This window comes from Rhineura floridana, chromosome 20 (genome assembly GCF_030035675.1).
Source record: "Rhineura floridana isolate rRhiFlo1 chromosome 20, rRhiFlo1.hap2, whole genome shotgun sequence".
Lineage (NCBI taxonomy): Eukaryota > Metazoa > Chordata > Lepidosauria > Squamata > Rhineuridae > Rhineura > Rhineura floridana.
The window spans coordinates 11,817,026-11,837,319 of record NC_084499.1 but is presented as its reverse complement, the minus strand read 5'-3'; the positions used below and the strand labels follow the sequence as shown (position 1 = coordinate 11,837,319).

General features: G+C 42.6%; 1 protein-coding gene across 1 annotated transcript in view; it reads right to left on the bottom strand.

Moving 5' to 3' along the window:
- Positions 1-20,294, bottom strand: part of TNFSF8 (TNF superfamily member 8) — a 31,621-nt gene that overhangs the window by 8,834 nt on the left and 2,493 nt on the right. The window contains exons 2-3 of the mRNA XM_061603914.1: positions 16,114-16,159; positions 1,699-1,758 (exon numbers count right to left, since the gene is read on the bottom strand). Of these exons, the coding sequence (XP_061459898.1) occupies positions 1,699-1,758; positions 16,114-16,159 (106 nt within the window). The remainder of the gene's footprint in view (positions 1-1,698; positions 1,759-16,113; positions 16,160-20,294) is intronic.

Below are 20,294 nucleotides of genomic sequence, written 5' to 3'. Positions count from 1 at the left end.
TTGTGCATGGGGAAGGGAGAATTCCACCTTGTGGTTTTTCCCATCTCCCCTAACCCACTCCCCGTGCCCAGGCTGTCAGTTAGCAGCCCCCCTTCATCAGAGGGGGAAGACAAGAAGGTGACTGAGGCCCCACCTTCACCTTGCGCCGGGAGGTGATGAGGCAGGAAATCCAATAGACTCAGCGAAGGCAGAGCCTTCACTTACATGAACACTCTCAGCATTGACAGTGGGCACATGCAAGAGGTAAGCCTGCCTAGTCTCACTTAAGCTGACTCGGGGGGGGGAGTGGTTGCTGAGTCAACGTCTTAGAGTCACAAAGTCATGCTTAGCTAGCTCTAGAGAGATGCTGAGTTCTGAGCAAGCGTGGATAGATTTATGAAGCGCACTGAATTGAAGCTGTCTCTTATTACAATAAAAGGGAAAAAAACACAACAGTGTCTGAGTTCTTCAACTTTGGGCAGGACAGGACCCATAGTCATCACATGGCTTGTGAGTAAAAGTTTACGTCATGCGTAGGGATGGGTGAGAATTTCAATTCAGTTCGCATTTCAAGCAGAATTGATCAAATCTGCAATTTCCAAAACAATATGAGAACCGAAACACAGCCGTCCTTTGAAATTCGCATTTATTGGAATTTTGGGATGAAGTTCGCCAACTAAACACCATTTACACAAATGCATATATTAGGGGAAATGTGCATAAAATGAATACATGAGTGAAACTAACATGCAAAAAGGCATGAAATGATGAGAAAAGGCTTGCAAAAATGTGCAAAATTGCCTACAAAGATGTGTTTATTTGGAGAAATTTGCATTAAAATGGAGGAGAATTTTCAAGAGGATTTTTTGTGTGAAAAAAATCACAGATTGTTACTGAAATGCAGAGAACTGAATTTAACATTGGAAACATGAGAAACTGAGAGAACCAAAAAACAGGCTGATCTTTCCATCCCTACTCATGAGTGGGGAATCTCCTTGTGTGTAAGGGGTCTTTGAAACACCTTTATTACCAGTAGCTGCGGTTAGGGTGTGGACTAAGAGTAGATGTCTCCTTCTTGAGCTTTCTAGCTCCTGAAACAACACAAGGCTCTAGCTCAGCCTTTCCCAACCAGTGTGCCTCCAGATGTTGTTGGACTACAACTCCCATCAGCCTCAGCCAGCATTGCCAATGGTCAGGAAAGATGGAAATTGTGGTCCAACAACATCTGGAGGCACACTGGTTGGGAAAGGCTGCTCCAGCTCCTTGCTCATGAGTATCTTGCTGTGCTGAACCTTGTCTGAGCTCCCTGTGCTATTGACCTTGGGCTATTGCCTGGCCTTTCCTCTGGATCACATTTTCAGACCTACATGGATTCTCTATGCTCGGACCTTGGCTTGTTGGATTGTGTTGTACCTATAACTGTTACCTTGTGGGTGACTGTAGCCACATTCTTATACCTCCTGGGCTTGGGACAGTAGCCTCTGGGGTCACCTACTGGAGTATGACAGTTCTGCAGATCCATTGATGCTCCCCACATGCCCCTTGAACATCCTTCATCTCCCCTCACCATGCATACATTCATAGGAGAGATTCATGGAGGAGAAAAGAGCAGGGGCAGAACTCACAGGTTATAAAACATACAGCAAGAAGCATTGGGGTTTAATGGGGGGGGGAGAAGGGGACCTCTGAGGCTTTGATTAATAAAATAGGTGCACTGACCTGGAAGATATGCAGCTGCTTTCTTGGATTCCATGGTTTGGAGACTTTTCATGGCCTCTCCTGAAATTTTCCATGGCATTAAAAAGACAAAAGGAAAACACAGTCCTTGTTATTACTTTTTACTACTGATAAAGGCACTGCGAGTACCAGCACAAAATGGTGGTCATGGGCAGCCAAAAAAAAGAGAGTGGCGGTGAGTTCTGTTACAAAAAAAGCACTGATACTATTCCTACTGTTTTTACTTATGAATTGGTTTGTGTGAGGCATCCCAAAGCAACTGATGATATAATAACATGTACAAAAGAGTTACATATATAAAAACAGTTAAAACAAAGGCATATATAAATATGAAAACAGTTGAAAACAACAGGCCATACATAAAAATCAGTTCAGATCCAAGACATATACCAACTGGGATAAAGATCTGAGAAAGCCTGTTGAAAGAAGAACGTCCTAAGCAGGTGCCAGAATGACAACAGAGATGGTGCTTGTCTGATATGTAATGGGAGGAAGGTCCAAAGGGAAGGTGCCACCACAGTGGAGGCCCAATTTCACCATAGTGCTGAACAGACCTCTTGATAGGATGGTATCATCATCATCATCATCATCATCATCATCATATTTGTGACTTTAAACAAAAACCATGTCTCAAAATAACATAACAGTCTAAAACGCCAACACTCTGATTAAAAGACAACTAAGTTAAAAGCAGCAAAGAACAATGTCCAAAACAAAGGTGCTGGAGTTGGGTGGTGAACTTTTGGCGGGTGAGTCTTTGGCCCTCCAGATGTTGGTGGACACCAACTCCCATCATCCCTGACCATTTGCCATATTTCTTGTGAGGCTGATGGGTGGTGGAGTCCATCAACACGTCCTGGAGGGTCACAAGTTCCCCACCTCTCTGTTAGAACATTGTCATAAAATGCTTTTCTTGAGATGCAGTGGGAGGGTTCATGTGGGTTTCTTGGTGGGACAGTGCACTTTCATTGTCCTTATTTCACCAAGAATAACCTTGGGGTACCATCCCAGATTGGAAGCAGTGATTCAGCATTTTCACTTCCATTGTTAAGTCAGTATTTCACCACTTTGGTACATTATTGGCTTGACAGTGATGAGCACCAGATGCAGCAGCGGCTCAATTGATGTCATTAATGATAGCTTTACCTTTGACTGATGGAGCTTTTAGAAAAGGCTTGTGTGCAGTGTGGCATAGTGGTTAAGGTGTTGGGCTATGACTTGGGAGACCAGGGTTCAAATCCCCACACAGCCATGAAGCTCACTGGGTGATCTTGGGCCAGTCACTGCCTCTCAGCCTCAGAGGAAGGCAATGGTAAACCACCTCTGAATGCTGCTTACCATGAAAACCCTATTCGTACGGTCGCTGTAAGTTGGGATTGACTTGAAGGCAGTCCATTTCCATTTTGTGTGTGTGCAGGAAACACATTTTTCATATGCAAGTGAATAGAGCCCTCTACTGGCCATAGATAGAAATGTCATGCCTGAACTCAGCTGAAGTACAGAATATTATTGATACTTCTCTAGGGCCTTTCATTTGATTAAAGGTGCTTTTCAGTTGCTGACTGGCTTTTCATGAAGGAACGGGAGAAATTCAATTCAGTTTGCATTCCAAGTGAAATTTGTTAAATTCACACTTTCTGAAGCAATATGAGAACTGAAACACAGTAACGCTGTGAAATTTGCAGGTATTCAAATTTTGCAATGCAGTTCGCCCACCAAACAATTTTGTAAAAGTGCATATATTAGGGGAAAATGTGCATGAAAATAAATATATTATTTATTTATAAAAGTATTGGTATACCACCATTCCATTAAAAACATCAAAGCCGTTTACAACATGTTTAAAACAACCACCACCACTGAATTAAAAATACGCATTAAAAATACAATAAAAAACAAAGGTCAGTTGTTGAAAAAAAAAAAGCACGTTCGAGACTTCCGGGAAGGGTGACTTAGCCTGTGCCTGCTTTTGAGACGGGCTCCTGCCTCAAAAGAAGCTTATTCAGATATATCAGTCAGTTTTTTCTTTTTTTTTTGACTGATTAAACTTCTCCCGGGTAGGGAGAAACGAAGAGATTAACCTCAAAGCCTATTTTTGTTGGGACGACCAGATCTCATTAATTTATGGGACGAGGTCCAGCCGACGAAGGTGGGACGGATTTTTAACAGCAAGCTCTATCTGATAAAGCGAACGTTCACCTTATCTTCTAAGAGAGAACGCACTAACAGGCAAGCACCCTTCTTTCTATATTTTTCTTTTACTTGACTTAAATTGTTGCTGTTTAAAAGAGATTTGCCAGATTGATCAGTTTTTGACATCTCACTGGGGAGCCATAACTTCTCTCTGCTACTCACTAATTAATAGCTTATCTCTGTTTTTGTTGCAAAAAGCTGTCCTGGATTTGCATTCTAAAGATATACACAGAAGAGGGATTTCTATTCCAGATTTTTATTTTGAAAAATATTATACTGTTTTGAGACTACTCTCTTTTTGGTCTATTTTATTTTGACGAATCTGTTTCTTGACGATTGCCATTAATTGTTTCGATCCTGGGAACTGCATTTTGTTTACTTAACTATTGGAGAGATAAGGCTGTCTGCTCTGTTTATACTGTGATGTCACCAAGTTTGGAGTATTAACCCAATTGTTGCTGAAATAAGAAGTGGTTTTCCTATATTTTTCTTTTAAAATGGCAATTAAGAAAGTGGCTGAAAATCTGGAAATAACTATGTTTCAGAAAATAATGGATGAGATTGAGATAATGAAAATTGAATTGAGTAAAATGAAGCAGGAGATTAAAGATATAAGGGTCCCTGTGAGAGAGGTGACCCTGGAAGGGGTCCCTGTGAGAGAGGAGACCCCGGAGATTGGAACAGGGGTCCCTGTGAGAGAGGCGACCCTGGAGACTGGAATAGGGGTCCCTGTGAGAGAGGAGATCCCGGAGATTGGAACCAACGTGGAACAGGAACAAGATTTGGAGTCTATGGACTTTAGAAATAAAATCTATTGTTTGGAACTCAATGTTATCTCTGAAGAAATGAATGAAGATTCTAGAGATAAAGTTATCAATGGCATGGATAATCTTCTGGACTGGAATGATGTGATGGAGCCCAATATAGAGAAAATCTATGGAATTATCTGCAGCCATGTGACAATGGAAAAACTTTTAAGAGATGACCCAGTGTATTTTGAAAAAAAGAACAGAGATATGATTTTACAGCAGTATTTCAGCAACCTATTCAGAATGGATGGCAAGAAAATATTTGGGATAGAGGTAATCCCCATCAGACTCTTACTATATGACTATGGCTTTGACAGCAAGATTATTATGGAATACTGATAATGGAAGATTGGATATTGAAATTACTGGACTTAACAAGATTACTGAAGATGGAAGATGGAAAATGGAACTAATAGAGATAATAGAACAATGGCTACTGAAATTATTGAACCTAACAGATTCTGATGTGATGGATTAATTGAAATGTTTATTTTGACTATGGTTATGACAATAAGATTATCATAATTAGTAATGAGATGGATTAATCGATATGCTTATCTGGAAAAAAAAAATTGATAGATATATTTCTTAAAGAATTGAAACCTCTCTTTGACTTTTTGTGGAAAGAATAAAGTAATGTTTATGAGATTTGATGATTAAGTAAGATAACTACTGGAGGAAAGTGATTTTATAATATGACTTAAGAGACAGGATTGTTATATATTATAGACTTATAACTGATTTGATCTTTGACAAATGGGAAGTCAATATTTTACTCTTTATTTTTTATTTTTGTTTTTTTTTTTTCTTTTTGTTTAACTATTTTTGATTTTGTTTTTTGTCTTTGAATGTTTTATGATTTTGTCTTGTATGTTTTATGAAAATCTGAATAAAAATTACTGAAAAAAAAAAGAAAAAAAAAAAGCACGTTCTTAATTGCCTGCACAAGCCTGGTGAAACACAAAGGTTTTCGGCAGGCGTTTAAAAGTTAAAATAGCAGGTGCCTGTTTAATCTCTGTTGGCAGCGCATTCCAGAGAGACCGGGCCGATGACCCTGAAGGTTCGATTTCTGTTCATGTTAAATTAGCCTCGCCAACTCGGGGAACAACCAGAGCCGCTCCTGCAGATGATCTCAGTGACCGAGCTGGGATATAAGGGTTCAGGCAATCCCTATGATACCCTGGGTCTAAGTTGCTTAAGGCTTTGAAAATCAATACAAGGACCATGGGCAGCCATTGCAGATGTTTTAAAAGTGGTGTCACTTATATTGGTGAAAATAACATACAAAAATGCATTGTATTGGGATAAATTACTTGTAAAAATGTGTACACCAGTCAAAACTGCATACACACATGTATTTATTAGGAGACATTCACACCAAAATGCTGAAGAATTTTCATGAGGATTTTTTAAAGGAAAAAATGTGCATTACTGCAGAAATCCGGAGAAAGTGAGAGAACCACAACTGACAGATCATCCCATATTTACTTTTCACCCATAAATCAAATGGCTGATGTCTCACAAAACTTGAAAAGCAGTACTGTAATGAGAAGATCTAAGCAAAGACGTCTGGGGTTCCAAGGTACAAAGCAGGGGATAGCCCACATGACTCTCTCCAAACATTCTTGGACTCCAACTTCCATCAGCCCCGAACATGGCTGATAGGAGATGGAGTCCAACAACCTCTAGAGCAGTGATAGAGCATGGAAGGATCTGGCAATTTCAGTTCTGTTCCTCATTTTCCCAATTTTAAATTCTGTTTTAAATTCAAATGGATTCTCAACGATGTGTGTTTTAAATTTGCGTGTTTTAAAAATCCTCATGGAAATTCTTCAGCATGCTGAAAATTCTTCAGCATTTTAGGTGCAACTTTCTCTTACTATCTGGATCCATTTCAATCGGGCTTCAGGCCTGGACATGGGACTGAAACAGCCTTGGTCGCCTTGGTAGATGATATGAGGAGGGCATGGGATAGGGGCGAATGCACCTTCCTTGTCCTCCTTGATCTCTCAGCGGCTTTCGATACCGTTGACCACATTATCCTCCTGGACCGCCTGAAGAGGTTAGGCATGGGGGGCACTGTATTGCAGTGGTTCCATTCCTTCCTCTCTGGTAGGTACCAAAGAGTGGCATTGGAGGATGAGGTCTCGGATCCTTGGCCTCTCACTTGTGGGGTGCCACAGGGTTCCATCCTCTCCCCGATGCTGTTCAACATCCAGGGACAGAAGTTAAGCTAACTGGCCTGTAATTTCCGGGATCCCCTCTGGATCCCTTTTTGAAGATTGGCGTTACATTTGCCACTTTCCAGTTCTCAGGCACGGAGGAGGACCCGAGGGACAAGTTACATATTTTAGTTAGCAGATCAGCAATTTCACCTTTGAGTTCTTTGAGAACTCTCGGGTGGATGCCATCCGGGCCCGGTGATTTGTCAGTTTTTATATTGTCCATTAAGCTTAGAACTTCCTCTCTCGTTACCACTATTTGTCTCAGTTCCTCAGAATCCCTTCCTGCAAATGTTAGTTCAGGTTCAGGGATCTGCCCTATATCTTCCACTGTGAAGACAGATGCAAAGAATTCATTTAGCTTCTCTGCAATCTCCTGATCGTTCTTTAGTACACCTTTGACTCCCTTATCATCCAAGGGTCCAATTGTCTCCCTAGATGGTCTCCTGCTTTGAATGTATTTATAGATTTTTTTTTGTTGGTTTTTATGTTCTTAGCAATGTGCTCCTCAAATTCTTTTTTAGCATCCCTTATTGTCTTCTTGCATTTCTTTTGCCAGAGTTTGTGTTCTTTTTTATTTTCTTCATTTGGACAAGACTTCCATTTTCTGAAGGAAGACATTTTGCCTCTAAGAGCTTCCTTGACTTTGCTCGTTAACCATGCTGGCATCTTCTTGGCCCTGGCGGTACCTTTTCTGATCTGCGGTATGCACTCCAGTTGAGCTTCTAATATAGTGTTTTTAAACAACTTCCAAGCATTTTCGAGTGATGTGACCCTCTGGACTTTGTTTTTCAGCTTTCTTTTGACCAATCCCCTCATTTTTGTGAAGTTTCCTCTTTTGATGTCAAATGTGACCGTGTTGGATTTTCTTGGCAATTGGCCAGTTACATGTATGTTTAATTTAATAGCACTGTGGTCACTGCTCCCAATCGGTTCAACAACACTTACATCTCGCACCAGGTCCCGGTCCCCACTGAGGATTAAGTCCAGGGTTGCCGTCCCTCTGGTCGGTTCCATGACCAACTGATCTAGGGAATAGTCATTTAGAATATCTAGAAACTTTGCTTCTTTGTCATGACTGGAACACATATGCAGCCAGTCTATGTCCGGGTAGTTGAAGTCACCCATTACTACCACCTTTCCTAGTTTGGATGCTTCCTCAATTTCATATCTCATCTCAAGGTCTCCCTGAGCATTTTGATCAGGGGGATGATAGATCGTTCCCAGTATTAAGTCCCTCCTGGGGCACGGTATCACCACCCACAACGATTCTGTGGAGGAGTCTGCCTCTTTTGGGGTTTCGAGCTTGCTGGATTCAATGCCTTCTTTCACGTACAGAGCGACTCCACCACCAATACGTCCTTCCCTGTCCTTCCGATATAGTTTATATCCAGGGATAACCGTATCCCACTGGTTTTCTCCATTCCACCAGGTCTCCGTTATGCTCACTATATCAATGCTCTCCTCTAAGACCAAGCACTCCAGTTCTCCCATCTTGGTTCGGAGGCTCCTAGCATTAGCGTACAGGCACTTGTAAGCAGTGTCTCTCTTCAAGTGTCTTTGGCACTTGTGGTTAGGCCTGTGGTAATTTTGCTCTTCTGAATTTATATCCTGTGCCCCTGCTCTCACAATGCCTACTTCTAGGCCTACCCCTTTTAAAATTTTAAAACATCATTTCTTTTCATTTATCAATATTTCCTTCCAAAACATCAATATTAATATAAATATTTTTGTGAAGGAAAAGAAACGGATCGGTAAAAGCAGCGACTAGCAGACAAAGAACGCATATCGATACCGGCCTGTTAGTTCGATAGAATGCACCAACCAACAGATCCCATCCCTATTAAGAACATAGGAAGCTTCCTCCTCATAATGAGACAGACCAATGGTCCCTTTATCAGTATCATCTACACTGACTGGCAGCTGCTCTCCAGGATTTCAGGCAGGGTCTATCCCAGCTCTATCTGGAGATGCCAGGGATTGAACCTGACACCTTCTGCATGCAAAGCAGGTGTTCTCCCACTGAACTAAGACCTTTCTGCTAACTTATTTTGCACACAGAAGGTCCCAGGCCTCAACCACTGGCATCTAAAGTTTGAGCAATCTCAGATGATGGTGGTGGTCATGGGGAAGACGCTCTCTGAGATTCTGGACAACCGCTGCCAATCAGAGTAGGCAGTATTCGGTTAGCTGGGCCTATAATATAAATACTATAATGTAGTGGCTTCGCCAACAAAAAAGTTACAGTGCCAACTGCTGGTGCTCAGGAGTTAAGCCACCTCATTCAGTTCCCCCACACCATTTCTCACCCCCTTGCTCACAGCCGATCAGCATTTTGTGTCCACTGAGCATGCTCAGTCCTTATTGGGCTGATTTTTTTTTTTTGAAGATCAGACTATTAATGGCTACTAGCCACAGTGGCCATATCCCACCTCTGCTGTTGGAGGCAGTATACCCCTGAACACTGATTGCTGGGGATGCAAGTGGAGAAAGCGCTGTTGCACTCTAGTCCTGCTTTGGGGCATCTCATGAGAGCAAGATGCTGGACTAGGTGGGTCTTTGGGCTGGTCTAGCAGGGCTCCTCTGGTGTTCTTGGGGTTCTTTCCCTTCAGATGCATCCGAGTTCTGCAAACTTTGGCATTGGCCCAAGCCTGTGGCGACCACCCTCTTATGCATGTGTGGCGCTGTTTATGGATTTGTGCATAAATAACGGCACTCACAGCTCTTTGGCTTTGCGGCTTGAGGTCTGGATGGCATGCTTAGTGCAAGACATGCCAACAACATTGCAAGAGGAAAAGAACAGGTTTTCTTCAAGCAGGCGCTCTCAAAATGGTTCAGTGCCGGGATGCAAATTTGAACCCAAATAGTTGTCTTTGCATTTTATTCAGCCCTTTGTGGAAGCTCAGCGGCACAGCATCTGATTTGTGGGCAGAAGGTTCCTGCTTCAATCCCCAGCATCTCCACGTAGGATTGGAGGTACCCCTGCCTGAAACCCTGGAGAAATGTGACCAGTCAGCTTAGACAATATACTATAGATGGACCATTGGTCTCGCTTAGTATGAGGAAGCTTCCTCTAGCTCACATAAACCATAGGTCAGTGACAGAGCAGCTGCTTTGCATGCAGAAGGTCCTGGGTTCAGTCCTTGGCATCTCCAGGTGGGACTGGGAATGATCCTCATTGCCAGTCAGAGCTAAATGGACCATTGGTCTAAGGTGGCTTTCTAGATTCTTCTACAGAAACGCAATGGTGTTGGTTCCCCCCCCCCCCCAGTCGATGGAGCTCTGCTGTAGAGAACACCCTTTGCGTGCAGATCTCAGCTCTAGTCCCAGTTAAAAGGCTCTCATGCTAGAAGGGTGAAGAGAGAGACCCCTTTCTGAGCCCTTGGAGAGCCCTTGTCAGTCAGGTGAGACAGGCCAATGTTCTGGATCAGTAGAAGGTTGATTTATGTGTTCATCTGAGGGTAAATGAATGGACCGTGGCCCTGACCCCACAGAAGCAGATACAATGATTGCTTTTATGAAACCCGCATGCACACCGTTCGCTCGCTGCACAGTCTGCACTTTGTCAGTGAATAGCAGCCTTGCACCTCTTCAATTATCCAGCCATGCATTCATCTCAATTAAATGCCAATGGGCTGTTTCCAATTTACCCCTTGATGAATGATAGAATAATGTGTGTGTGTGTGTGTGTGTGTGTGTCTAGCTATTTAGCTAATTGTATCCTGAGCTCTGCCAAAAGAAATATAGGATGAAGATTTATTGGATGGTTTTAATAGCTCCCAATCAACTCGGCAAGGCACTTCTGCCTTGTTACTTCTAACAGATAACCTGTCCATTTTTTAGATGTTAGTTTTCCTCTTTCACCAACAAAATATCACCGCATTAAGTGGAGATGCTTGGCACTCTTAATGGGATGTCAACTATTGGCAAACCCTCAATCACCCTATATTCTAATTCCATGGAGGCAAAATGGCAACAGCTGTGCATAAGACCAGGACTGGGAGAGCCACTGCCGCCACTGTATTGTGTTCTGCTGTACCACCTGCAGTGAGATGGTGTGGTCAGTGTGTTGGACCTGGGAGACCAGGGTTCAAATCTCGACTCAGCCACGAAGCCCTGTGGGTATCCTTGGGCCAGGCACAGACTCTAATCCACTTCACAGGGTTGTTGCGAAGATAAAATGGAGGTGGGGGACAATCCCCCTTGGTTGCTGCTGCTTGACATAGGGTAGATCTGCATATGCATGTTTTATGTTTTGGGAGGGGGGCAAAATATTTCCTAGATAAGGCTCTGCTGCTGGGACTCTTCATCTCTTTTCAGCTTCTTTGTAGTCCTTGTTCTCTCTCACACTTAGCTTCTCTAGAATTGTGTTCCACTTTCTTATAGCTCCTCTCCTGTTCATAACATGATCCCAGACAATCAGGGATCGTATTGGCTTACCATGATGTCATCATGTTGACAGTGTGGTGTAGTGGCTTGAATGTTGGACTACAGCCAGGGATGGAAGATAAGAACATAGCCCCACCTGGCGATGCCAGGGTTTGAACTTGAGATTCCATACCCCTGCCGCTTTCCCACTCTGTAAGTTCCTCTTTGGAGTTCTTGAGATCATTGAATATGCCACAGCTAAAATTAGGGACCGAGGAAGCTGCCTTATACCATTGGTCCATCTTGCTCAGTACTGGCTATTCTCAGGGCCTGTGCCAGGCTTAACTAGGCCCTTGGGCAAGAGCCTGCCCCGGGCCCACAGCGCTGTATGCCCCAACACTCCCTCCAAATACAAGCAGCATGGGGCTTAAATAGGCCCACCCATCCCACCTACCTACTGTCAGTGATCACACCCTGCATACTGAACAAGCATGCTTGCCATCACACAAGATGGTGGCAGGGGTGTTAACCCCTTAGGGATGACAGACATGCACGTAGGGTATGCACACTGATGCACTAACATGACAGGAAAGTGAGGTGGGTGCCTGTGCAGCCTGTATCGGGGAATGTGCCTGGGAGCTCCTGCTCTGCCATCCGTGGCAGCTGTGGGCCACATGACCCAGCACTGCCATGGATTGCAGATTGGGAGCACCACCTTCCCACCCTAAGGAAGGGTCCCCCAGGGGCCCCTCTGAGCTGCAGGGGCCCTCAGCCAGGGCCCAACCTGGCCACCTGCTGACACCAGGTATTCTGGCAATCAGTGCTCTCTAGGGTTTTCAGACAGGAACTGTTTTTCCCAGCAGTGGTGGTTGATGCCTACTAGACCTGGTGAGGATGCTAAGAGGTTATAGGGGTGTGGCCCACGAGATGTCATGGGGGCATGGTCAATGTTTGGTTGTCTCCCCACCTTCCCTTGCAAAGATACTGCAGACCAGTGATTCCCAAACTTTTTTTCCACACAGACCACTTGAAAATGGCTGAGGGTCTTAACGATTTTTCTGCCTGTTATAGCAACTGTAATGTACTGTGCTAGATGCCATACGATTTTTTTAATTGCATCCTTATTGCTTATATTCTATCTTACAGTATCACAACTTGCATTCTATAGAATTCAAACCAGTGCAATCAAATGCAATACAAGAAGCGATAAAAATGCAGTTAAACATCTATGTGAATATTTAAAGTGAACGTGCTGTGGACCACCTGAATGAAGCTTGTGGACCACTGGTGGTCCACGGACCCGAGTTTGAGAACCTCTGCTGTAGACACTTAAGCACTGCTGTTTTACAAATAGTTATCACCTAGCTAGGGATGAGGTTTGCTGCCTAGTTCCAATCCACTTGCATTCCACTTGTATTGCATTGTAGTCCGTCCTTCCATCCCAATCCACCCTTTTCTAGTTCCCGTTTGTTTTGGTGCTTGCCAATTTGTTCCGCTGTTTTGTGCTCCTTTTTTTTGGTGGTGAACAAAATTGCCTAATTTTTAACGTAAATGCCCATGTAAATGATCACAGTGTTCCACGTGGTTTATTTTTCCCCATTTATCACATGTACACACTGTTATGAATGCATCAATTTAGATGACATTACAAAGATCATTATGTAAAATCTGGAGGGGAAATATATATCTGTGTCAATTACAGCTGCGGCCGGCCGCAAAAAAAAAAATTGCTGGTCCAGAAAGATGGTGGACTCTCGAATTTAGTTGGAATCCAGTACTAAGTCTGATTTAGTAGATATTCTCCCCCAACCCCACACCTAGCTAAACTGAAAAATGTCTCACTTTGGTTCAGAAGGGGTCCCTGCTGCCACAATGTCTAGTGTGGATTTATGCCTGATTATCCGTAAATTACTCAGAGGTAAGCCCCCACTGAATTCCAAGGGGATTGCTTCCTGGTAAGTATGTACAGGATTGTGGCCTGAACTGTTTAGTCTTAAAGGTGCCACACAGGACTGTTAACAAGGGACCCCATACATTTCTAGATGTATGGGGAAAATATCCCCCATCTTATTCATTTGCACCTATTTTTTTCCCCAGACTATGGAATAAAATGCAGGGAAATTAAGTGGACTAGGACTTTGGAAACTACCAGAAAAATCACCAATCAGCCATGAAACTCACTGTGTGTCTTTGGGTCAGTCACTGTCTTTCAGTCTAACCTACCTCACAGGGTTGTTGTGAGGATAGCATGGGGAAAAAAGGAGACCCATGAATGCCACCTTGAGCTTCTTGGCGGAAAGGTGGAATAAAATAAGGAACAAACAAGATAAAAAGTTTATCTTCAGCCTGTCTGCTCCTAGTTTTGAAATGGAGGAGGGGACCCAGGTTTGGAATCATGAAAAGCTTAACCTAAAAATCAAAGAAAAAGGAATCTGGAACACAGCCAGGATCTTCAGGCCTACAAACATTGGACATTACTTGTAGGTCCTTGCCAGATCCAATGCGTGACTGTCTATCTGCTCAGATAAGGGGGGGGGATGCACAGGCATGGTGCAATCCATGATCTCGTACTGCCACTGAGTTCTCCTCTGCATCATCTCACTTTTTGAAACAACATTTTAAAGTTTGCCAAAGTGTTTTATAGCCTTTTATCTCCACAACAACCCTGTAAAGTAGTTTATAGTGCAATTCTAGCAAAACATCAACAAACAGTCCTAGCACTTTAAAGACCAATAAATTTATTATGGCATAAGTTTTGAGGGGGGAGATAAAGCCCAATTCATCAGATGCATAAGTCTTGGTAAACCAGTTATTTATGGAAATTTATGGAATAATATATTTGGAATATATGGAATAATATATTATTCCATAATATATATGGCAAATTTATGGAATAATATATTTGCTGGTTTCTAAAGTGTTTCTTGACCATTGCATAATTTCTGCAATAAGCCATGGCTAGTTGGCTACCCCTTTGATTGAAAGGATACCAGAGTAATGTATCCAACAACACACAATGATCCAGTGACACTGGAGGATTTCTAAGTTAAGTCTCCAGATCCTCTGGTGTGTGTTTTTTTAAAAATGTATAAAGATTCTGGCCAATTGGCATATTGAGAAGAAAAATGTGCAGGCAATATTCTATCCAATCAAAGTGTGATGCAGCCTAAGGGGTTTAACTATAAGCACCACCAACTCCTCCTCACAAATCACAAACTCCTCTCACAGACTTGAGCAGAGGAGACATGATGAGAAGCTATAAGTCTCAGAAATAAATGGCATGAGCATGCGCAGAGTGCACCTGCCTTCCCAGTTAGGAACATCTGTTTGTATTTAATAAGGTAATTCCTCAACAGGTATCTTTGGCATAAACAGTACAGCTTATAAGCACCACAGTTTGCTGGGTCAGGCCAAAAGCCCATCTAGTCTAGCATCCTGTTTTCACAGTAGCTAAACAAATACACAACATTTTTTTCACCCTAAAGAAAAAGAGGAATGCATACTTCTCTCAAATCTAAAAGGCACACATAGATTTATATCTGCAGTTCCAAACTTAAATACAACACACAGAGAGAGAGCATTTTTAAAACCTAAAGAAAAACAGGAATGCAAAAACTCCGTGTTTCTCTGAAATCTAAAAACCCACACAAACTTTACAGTACGCAAGTGTTTCAAGTTGCAACATGCACAAAAGCCACCCACTATTTTTCCTCCCAATCCTCCTCCCCTATAGACATGAATAAATGCAAATGATTAAATAAAAATAGATATTATAGAAAGATATTCACATATCCTGTCCAACATAGCTCTCATTTAACAAAAAAACAAGCTTCTCATGCCAGCAATCACACCCTTCTCCTGGCCAGCTACAAAGAATGTGCACTGAGGTATGGCCTTCAAGGAAACAGCTTTGAGCATGCTCAGAACCAATCCATGATTCTGATATAGGTTAAGGCTACCACTTTGGGCTTTGAAGAGGTCCTCCCTATTATCTCTGACTCTTCCTTCATTTACTTCCCAACAGGAGCTGGCACACAGGCAGCGCCCCCCTCAGGTCACATGGCTTTTCTGCTTAGAGACACATGGGGGGACATTTGGTTTGGCTAAGTGGTGCAGAGACCTGATTGACCAGAGCAGGAGATTAAGAGAAATGGGTCTGCAAGCCTCTGGAAGTTCATATAAGTAATGGGACAGGAAAGACTGTGTGGCTATTTTTTTTTTTACATTCTCCTTCGGAGGGCTGCATCTCAGTAGCCCATGATCACCCTCCACTGTCTCCCAGCCCTACCTGGAGATGCCAGGGATTGAACCTAGGAACTTCTGCACGCAGATCAGGTGCTCTCCCACTGAGCTATTGTTGTCCCTCCCCACAAAAAAAGCAAGACCGCATTGTTCTGAGTAAAGGACTAAATTAAATAGGAACGTTGGAAGTTGTCATATACCAAATCAGAGTACTGTCCATCTAGCTCAGTCTGTTTACATTGGGGGTGGCTCTCCAGGGTTGCAGGACTTTTCCAGCCCTACCTGAAGATGTCGAGGATTGAACCTGAGACCTTTGGCATGCAAAGCATGAGCTCAGCCACTGAGCTACAGAGGGATGGAGAGGAAGCCTGGAATGGGCACATTGTCCTGTGTGGCTCAGCCAATCATCTTCACAGGCACGACTGTGCCTCCTTATGGTGGCCACGCCCCCCACTGCCAAGCTGTTATCAGCCCAAGCAACAAATCCAACTCAAATCCAACATTTTTAGACCATCCATGCCAAGAATATTCTGTTTTGATTTGTCCCATTCATCTTATCTTACCACATTCCTTTCCATCCTGGGGTCCATCACATTGTGCAGCAGATCCCTTTAAAAAGGAGAAAAGGTGAGAGTGAGTTACATCAATGGTGACCTATACATAATCATTGTTTCTTCCATTGATTTATCCTAGATGACACTTACATGAAATTTGACTCCTTTGAATAAGTCTCACTTTAAAGTAGGGGCAACTACCCCGTGGCCGTCCAGATGTTGCTGGGCTAGAACTGCTATCATCCCTGACTGCCTGTTACCTACGGCCAAGTTCAAGGTGGTGGTTTTTGTGTACAAATTCCTATAACAGCTTGGGACCAGGACACCTGAAATATCGTCTTACCCCTATATACCCAGTCGATCACTGCGCTCTGCAGCTGAGGGCCTCCTGCAGATATCATCTTATCAGGAGGTCCGTTCCACACAATATAGGAAGCGGACCTTTAGTGTAGTGGCATCCACCCTTTGGAATTCCCTCCCCTTAAATATTAAACAGGCCCCATCTCTGTTATCTTTTTGGTGCCTAGTGAAGGTCTTCCTCTTTCAATAAGCCTTTTAAGTAGAGATCTTATCCCAGTCTGTGTCTGTGTTGGAACTGCTATTTAAGATGTTTTAAATGTTTTTTTAAAATATGTTCTTAATATGGTTTTAAAGATGTTTAGTTTTAATATATTTTAAAGTCTGTTTTTTAAGATGTTTAGAGTGTTTTTAGTGTTTTTGTTTGCTGTCCTGGGTTCCTACTGGAAGGGTGGGATATAAATTTAAATTTAAATATATATATATATATAAATGTAATTGTGATTAACAAAACAGAGGTTTGTATTGTATTAACAAACGGTGTCAGCTTCCACCTTCATCAGCTGCTAACATACAAATGCTGTTACCAAGGTGGCAGTCAGGCCATGCGGTGCCAATGTGTCCAGAGAGTATATCCAAATGTGCTGGATCTGTTGGCATCTCTGTTGCTGTTATAGAAAAGTTCAACAGGCTGTGACCCTCAATGATGAAATGTTTTGCATATATATATACTTTTTAAATCTTTTAATCTGTATTTTAATTTTTGTAGTATTTATTTTGTTTTTGCTGTGCTTTTCGTGGTTTGTTTGTATATGTTTTTGTATTTTTATTATGATATATTGTATTTTATTTTGTTTGTTCACCGCCCTGAGAGCTATTTCGCTAAGGGCGGTATATACATTGAAATAATAAAATAAATAAATAATAAATTAATGAACCTAAATTAGGTATGCCCATTAATGTCAATAGGTCTCATGTGACTAGGCCTAGCACTGGACATAATCCCAAGCTTGGCGGTCTTCTCTCGGAAGGGATTTCCAGAAATACTTCATCCATAACCTGCAACTCCATCATCATCATCATCATCATCATCATCATCATCATCATCATCAGTTGCTATTATTATTATTAGATTTATTACCCACCTTTCACCAGTAGGTCCCTGGGTAGGTCACAACAGTATAAAATACGTTGTTAAAAACAGTTAAAAAACTTTCTTAGGCAAAACTGCTATTACCCCATGGTCAGAGCCAGTAAAGCAGTTCTTGCATCATTTTTCAGACAATCCAACAAAACCCCAAGCCAATCCTTGGGTCAGCTTGGATTGGAACATAAGAAGGAGTAGGTTAACGTCTCGGCACTTCGACATAAGCCTCTCTTTATTCCCATTGACCTTGTTGAAGAAGCAGGCTTTAGTTTGCCTACTGTGAAATGTGTCTGATCTCCAGAATATTTGAGCCATGAACTCCAATCTTCACTTTGTGTAGCTTGTCACACAAGCAAGGAAATATTGGAACAGCAAATGCAAGCTGTGAAATTGAACAGATCTTTTGTTCTTGCTTCAAAGGAAGCGATTTTGGGAGGGGGAAAAATGATCAAGGTGTTCCTGTTAGAATGATATAATCACCTCTCTAAACCTCATTTAAAACAGAGCAGGAGGGAAGGGTTGGGGGCTAATGTCTTGTTTTGCTTTTGGAATGATTTTTCAAGTAAATTGCATGCATTAATGCATCTCATTCACCTCCCAGAAGGCCTCCTAATGGAGAAATATAACAGATCACAGTACATGCATTCAGTTTCAAACACCCTAGGAAACTAACAACAGCATTTGTTTCCCAGAAGGGCTATTATCCCCTTTTGTCCCCAGAGGCAGGAATTGGTTTTTATATGATATAATTACAATCTCATGGGTACACCACATTAAGTTGTGTGTGTGTGTGGGATAAGATTTCATTAAAAATGAGAGCTGCCCCATTTATAAAGAGCCCAGGCTGAACGGTCTCTTGATCATCAGTTGACAAGCAAAATAATTTGATCTCCTTCATTTAAGAATATTACGATGAGATGGCGGAGGGGTAAGGCTTAGAATTTCATCTCGTCACTTTTCTTGTCTAATCAAACGACACCTGAAAAATGGTGGGGAAAGGCCTAATGGATACAAGGGAGGGTTGGGGAATCTTTTCCAGCCCAGAGGAGAGTTTCCCTCATGGACAAAGTTCTGGGGGCCCACATGCCAGTGTTGACTGGGGCTGGATGCAAAAGCCGGGAGTAGAGCAACTGCTTTGCATGCAGAAGGTTCCAGGTTCAATCCCAGGCATCTCCAGGTGGCGTTGGGGCCAGGGAGAGACCCTGTTTGAAGCCCTAGAGAGCTGTGACAAGTCAGTGTGGACTGCACTGAGCAAGAGGAGCAATGGACAGTTTCCTATGTTCCTAAATTAAGATCCCAACTATTAAATTGGGAAAGGGCCGTAGTTCAGTGGCAGAACATCTGCCTTGCACGCAGAAGGTCCCAGGTTCAATCTCCAACACCTCCAGTCCCTGTCTGAAACCCTGGAGAGAGCCATTGCCAGTCAGTGAAGACAATGCTGAGCTTGATGGACCAATGGCTATGGCTCACTATAAAGCAGCTTGCAGTGTACCTAACGGCTTATCCAAACAGAGCGGGATGATCCACCGTTTCCATATCTGGTTTGTCAGCTGATAGTCCTCACTTTTCACCTTTTTGTTCGCTGTTTCCCAATGAAAAGAAAAGTCCCAATGAAATTCCCGATTTCAAACAGCAAGTCGCATTTTTGCCGGTATTGGAGGGAGCGGATTTAACCAGCAAAAATGCGTGACACTGCACAACATCATTTGGATGACTGAAAAATAATAAGCACACACAGCGCGCGTGACACACATTTTGCAGTCGTCTGGATGAGCCCGAAGTGGGTAGCAAAAGCAATGTGACTCTTACTTGGTGGAGTAGGCCTGACAAAAGTCACCGGTTTCTACACACGGCCTCCTGTACACATCCCTCCATCCTGGCAGGCAAGAGATGTTATCACAGTTCAAGGACACATTCCAGCCAGGCAAAAGCACTTAAGGAAGCTGGTGAGGGCATGTACCGAGTCTGAAAGGCAAGATGGACAGGCTTGGAGAGCCACATCCAGCCCCTGTGCCTGAGATTCCCCACCCTTAATCCTTTTCCATAATTTCTCCACATGTAAAATAAACACATGTGCTAGTCATTGCACAACACTCTTTGTGCAGAGAGGTGAAATGCATGTCTGTCTGTTGATGATCCACTGAATCAGGAATCCTGGTCATGCAGGATGTATCATTGCATGCGACATGTATGTGCGTGCAGTTGTAATAATGCTGGTGCCCCTTTTATCAGACATTTAACTCTGCATGTCAAGAATAGGAAGCAGGGCTAGTGAGGCACTCTTGTATGCTATTTGCTCTAAGAAGGACATTTTTGTTCACACTTCAGTGTATGCATTTTTGTGCATATTACTTGGCTAGAGCGCTGCATTGCAAAAATGGGGGAAGTGCAAATTTAGAACATCTATGTTTTTGTAGATGTATCATTTTCAGAAGTGTGAATTAGGTAAATTCACCTTGAAATGCCAGCTGAAATGAATTCCCCATCCCACCCCTACTGCAGGGATAGCCAATGCGATGTCCATTGGTTTTACTCAGCATAGCCAATCAGGGATGTAGCTGAACATCTGGAGGGCACCAGGTTGTTGTTAAATAAAATGCATATAGCAGTGAAAATAATACAAAAATGTATTATATTAGGGAACATTGCTTTGTGAACATGTGTATATTAGGCAAAAGTTTGCACAAATATGTATATGTTAGGATAAATTTGTACTAAAATGCTAATGATTTTTGAGGAAAACTTT